At 33.1% G+C, this 5489-nt stretch overlaps 1 protein-coding gene across 1 annotated transcript; it reads right to left on the bottom strand.

Moving 5' to 3' along the window:
* Positions 1 to 726: 726 nt before the first annotated feature.
* Positions 727 to 2276, bottom strand: LOC112693969. The gene is made up of 2 exons (XM_025569268.1): positions 2023 to 2276; positions 727 to 1063 (listed from the first exon to the last, which is right to left on the bottom strand). The coding sequence occupies exons 1-2, from the start codon at positions 2274 to 2276 to the stop codon at positions 727 to 729; spliced, it is 591 nt and encodes a 196-aa protein (XP_025425053.1).
* Between the last annotated feature and the right edge of the window lie 3213 nt (positions 2277 to 5489).

The raw sequence follows: 5489 nt of genomic DNA, 5'->3' as shown, positions 1-5489 counted from the left end.
TTTTTGTTAATACATTTTTCGTCTATTTGTCCGTTAATGTTTCATTACTAATTAAAATAATATTACTCGATGGTAAGTTTTTAAATTTATGGAGTAAATAATACAAAAGAAAATTTAAACAATTAATTGTAGTTTTTACATCACACTTTTTCAATAAAACCATACAACAGTTAATCGATAAACTAAATTAAAGTGTACCATTGAACATCCAAACGGATTTTAATTTATTCAAAAATTAACTCTTAATCGATGAAAATTAATAAATTATTTCACTTGTAATAGTTACAGAAAAAATGTAATAAAAAGATAATTTCTTATTGGATGCCAGAAAAACATCATCATAAAAACAAAAAGTTCGATTTTATATGCACATATAACCTTTCGTAAATCTAAATAAATTACAATTAGTTGTATATAAGTCCTAATTTGTAGAACCATGAAAATAACGTACGAAAAAAACACCACTATGAAACACTATTCCATATATACAGTGATGTTTTTTTTCAATATTGATTTATTAATGCACTTTAATTATTTTGATGGATTCAATTTTTTTTTTCACTAAATTTTCGATTTACAGTTCATAAATATTTTTACAGTACCACCTTTATGCATACAACCTGATTGAAAGTCGAATTAAAAATCGTTTTTTTATCGTTTTCGTTTTTATATTTATATTTGTCATAGGTCGTGTGCCACTCGGTTAGTGTGGGTTTTCACCGATTTTTATCTGGTGCTGTATGCAGCTGCGTACACCACACCACCGTTTCGTGGTACCGGTTGCCTGTCGAAAAATGAGCTGGGAACGACTTCATCGGGTGGTCCATAAGTTGGGTCGCCAAGGTCCTCATCGAGGCTGCAATCGTCGGCAGTGGCGTACTTACCTTTGTATATCAGACTGTACACGGACTTAGGCATGATGTTGGTGAGCGGACGTAGACTCGGAGACGGCAATTTTGTGAAAGGTGGCACTAGTTTGCCATACTTCATCGAAAGGTTTAAAAATCTCAAATAATCTGACCGTTCCTCTTTCATTTCGTCGCATTTATTCATCGTATCGAGTCTAAGGAAAATGGAAAGTAATGAATTGACGCGCTTTCAAATGCATTCCTAGATGTTTGCACATGGACGTTGTCCATATCACGGTTTTAGATGGTAAAGTCGCTTAGTTTACGTAGTTCTGTATGGTGGAATATGAGAGTTTTTTTTCTAAAATACGAAAGACGAAAATCAAATAGTGTGCATCGCCGATCGAATAATCAGACAGTGAGATCTCTAGTAAAATGCCGGACAAGATTCGTTCGAAAATTATTGAAATTGATGTGCAAAATATCTCAATAGTAAATAATATAATATAACAGTTCCAAAATTGTACGTTCACATCCAATGCGTATACAGGTAAGTGGGTTGATACGACGCTATTGCAGGGAAATTGAGGAAAATGCGTAGGGGGTCAATAACCTAAGACTTAGATTGGATCAAAGTTTTCATGACCACCCTGACCACCGGTCTAAACAAGAGAGCAATGCCTCGTTTCATGGACAAAGTTATGACCACCAATGAGGATACTGAGTGCTACAGATAGCACTGGCAGTGGGTACCTCTATCATGGCGGGTAAGAAGGGTAGCGGCGAGGAGACTTATGAGAGTTATCTGACCAACTCGCATCCCGCTAGCCACCAGCAGTCATTTCTACCCAATTTCTATCCAACGACGGTCAGGAACTTTTTGTTATTATTATTATTAATTTTATTTTGCTATATTATATTTTGTATACAAATATAATGTAAGAGGTTAAAGGTGGGGATTAGTCCTACTCTCACCCCAACGTGGATGTTTATTAAATCAACGATTGCGACGCGCTACCCAAATTATTACCTAACAACGTTCTCAGGAGGCAGATGGATCGCCGGCTTAAAAAAATTGATGAAGAAATTAAATTTAGGTTTGAACATTCATGGTGATTATATCAGGCAATCATAGAAGATTTATTAACGATAATCACCAAGGAAGTGATCATACTTTTCGATCCATTTATAAACTTTTTCACGATCAGTGATCGATATCAGTTGTGCGAGAACAATTGCGTACTGCCGATCGCACGCATACGCTTCGTCCGAAAAAGGCGTTAACGGCTCTTGAACACTAGATTTGTATGCCGCACTGGTAGTCGACAGTTTATTAATATCGATAGGTGGCATTTCAGATGAATCCTGTTCTTCTACAGATTCTTGCTTGATCTTTGTATCAACCACGTCGACATTGGGTTCAGTCATAATAGTATTTATTCAAGTCGAAATACAAATATCAACGTTATCCGAATGCGGTGAACTTAGGATTATCGTAAAAATTCGAACGACTAAGCTTTTTGGCGAAATATTGATCACTTAATTTAAATACAATATTGACATAGTTACATTTAAACAAGGATTTATTACGTTACCTCTATTTTTCTTCGAAGCCAGTAGTTAGCAAATTTCACAAAACATTTATACAACTTTAATCCGAGCTATATCAACCAAAATTAATACGTAATCCGGCTTTTGGGTGATCGCTCACCATATTTCTATAAGCGCTTGGCGTGACTCAAAGATGGGGAACGGGCCATGGATAAGTCTGTGACTTTGATCGTAAGGATGCACGGCTGAGTGCCGGACTACCGACTCTTGTACCGCAAGTGAAGATCCTAAACGGATCCGGAAGGATGGTCATCGACCGGTAACTATTCAACCCCGCTGTAAGCCCCGTTGAATCTAACAGCAGTTTGCGGATAAACCAAGTGTAGCGGTAATACATGTAAGATACATGCTGCCCTGGATAACCACGCTTCCCGATGTAGGTACCTTTCGTCTTTTATACCGTGATCAAAGATTGAATATTCGCTAACAACGAGAAGTCAGCCCACCATCTATCGATTTAATACAGCCACCCAGCCATCCCCCAAACTCCTCAAGTACCTAAAGGAAATTGAAACCAAGACTAACGTAAGACACGAATAGGCTCGTCTGGTCTAAATAATAACGTCATATCGACGTGGTTTGGTATAGAACGACCAACCATCATCCTGATGGGCTTTAGGTAATGCTCTCGGAGAAAATTCTATGATCGAAGGACGATTCCCCGGCTCGAAACTCAGTCGGCCTTTTACACGGTCAATTTGCAATTACGGAAACTGCCGTCCGATATCAACTATTGTGCAAGTTCACTGTTCGGAGGACGAGTTCACCGTAATCCGTCCTTCTCTCCAACCACAAAGGAGTATTTAAAAATCTTTATCCACAACCTAGGGACTTGATCTAGGGATAAAAACCAACACCTCAAAATCACGGAACACAAAACAAACTAAATTCGACGCCCGGCACCCTAAGGCCAAACGTTGTATAGCTATGGTTTAGCTAGGTAGCTAAAATGAACACTATTCAAATAATGGTATAAAGGCATATTATCAGATATTTATTAATATTTTATAGTATTTATCTATACATTATCTATTAACTAAATCTACTATCTTATAATCTTTAAACTAATTATAAAATCTAGTGCAATTCAAAATTCTAAAATCACAACTTTAACAATCCAAAACCTAGATGGAGATTTTTGGAAGTAAAATTACTTTCAACTATAATAATATCCATTAATATAAAATCGATAATATTTGATAATATTATTTATTTACCTATAGTTAAAAATAATAATCAAAATGAATTCAAATAAAATTTCATGAAAACATTTAAATTTATAAGACATTTAATTAAATACGTTTAAATGTATGTTCCGTAAAATTAAAAACGTTTTCATTATATAACAGTAAATGCATTAAAATTTAAAATACTCCTCAATAATTTAGTATCATATAGTTTAACAATAGTAATGATCACCACAAACCAAATTACGCTTATTGATTTTAAGGTTTTAATTTTTCCTTACATTAATTATTTATACCTTCAAATACATTGAATAATAATAGTTCTAATGTTTGATTCAATGGTACGTAAATCTATTTTATAGACTCGAGAAAAAAGTTAATCATTTTTCATTGAGACATGAATTAAAATCTCTTATAGGGAAATCCTGATAAAAATAACACTTATACTTTATTCTTAAAATATTATAAATATTTTTAAATCCATTCACATGAATGCAATTTTAATAGCGATTATTATGATAAAAAATTCCATTTCTAGTTTAACTCTATATTATTATTGATATATTTTTTTTTTAATTTGAATGAGCATAGTATAATGTGCATTTTTCAAACGAGTGAATCATAATAAAATATCGGTGAAAAAGATGAAAATCAAATAGATAGTCTAACCGGGTTATATGTCTATAATAATTTTTTTTTTAGAATTCATATTAGTATTATGATAAAATAGAAACTTTATTCTATATTCGATAAAATGTGATCGAAAACTTTTACATTTCCGAGAAAAGTTTAATAAAACATGTTTTCTTCAAATTTCACAAACTTTATGTTAGTTCACACATAAAATCACACAACAAATAAAATCGAAATAAGAATTTACTTAATATTTCGAAGACTAAGGAACGTTTTATAGAAACTTATGTATTTGTTAAACTATAATATTATGATCTAAATAAAATATTGATATTTATTTTTTTCTCAGTCGATTAAGACGTAATTTTCTCCAGCCCCCCCCCCCCCCATATTGATTTTGTAATAATTGTTTGCATCAATATTTGATATGGTATTTTTATAAATTTAATGATAAAAATCAGAATTCGTATGAGTTTATTTTAAAATAAATTTAAAAATAGTCTAGGAGGCTGTAATAACGTGTCTTCAGTACTCTCTCTCGAAAAAAAAATTAACCTTTTCATAACATTTTTACTCAAATATTTATGATTCGCAAGTCACTTTTTGAAAGATACTTGTCTCATGCTTTTTTGTATTTACCAATTTTAAAATCCCAAAGTCTTAACTTATGTTCAAATGTCTAGCTATCAATCGTTCGAATTAAAATCGATTAAAATCTTAAACGAAATAATTTATTATCTTTCAGGTCGGGTGGTATTGTTTTGAAAACCATGCTCTCGAGAGCCGTCAAGTAGGTCGATTGCGAATTATACGACTTACCACGACTGCACTGTTGCGGGCGACTGTTTTAATTAGTGAACCCACGCGATAAACAGTGAGTTACCGTTAATTTATTTAATTATTTTTCAGAATGCGTGCAGCAACAAACAGTGCCCAACAGCGTATTAAGTCTTCTTCTTCATCGTGTCAGTCAGCTGTTTCAAATCCTTTTTTTGAGGCAATATTAGATAGGTTTTATTACTTCGTCGGTTGGTTTTTTAAAAAGATCGTATATTTTACAATTTGTGTTAGTTTTACCGCATTGCAGTAGATGTTGGTCATTTTGAATATTTCCATATTTGGATTTTGCAGTTTCTCCTGTCATCCATCACATGAGGTTCTTTTTTGTTCTCCCTACTTCTACTCTAAACGGCGTTTTAAGTTTTTCCAT

The sequence above is a fragment of the Sipha flava genome, unplaced genomic scaffold (assembly GCF_003268045.1).
Source record: "Sipha flava isolate LNK unplaced genomic scaffold, YSA_version1 0_pilon_pilon, whole genome shotgun sequence".
NCBI lineage: Eukaryota > Metazoa > Arthropoda > Insecta > Hemiptera > Aphididae > Sipha > Sipha flava.
Note: the sequence above shows the minus strand (reverse complement) of the source record. Positions and strands in the feature narration are given on the sequence as shown.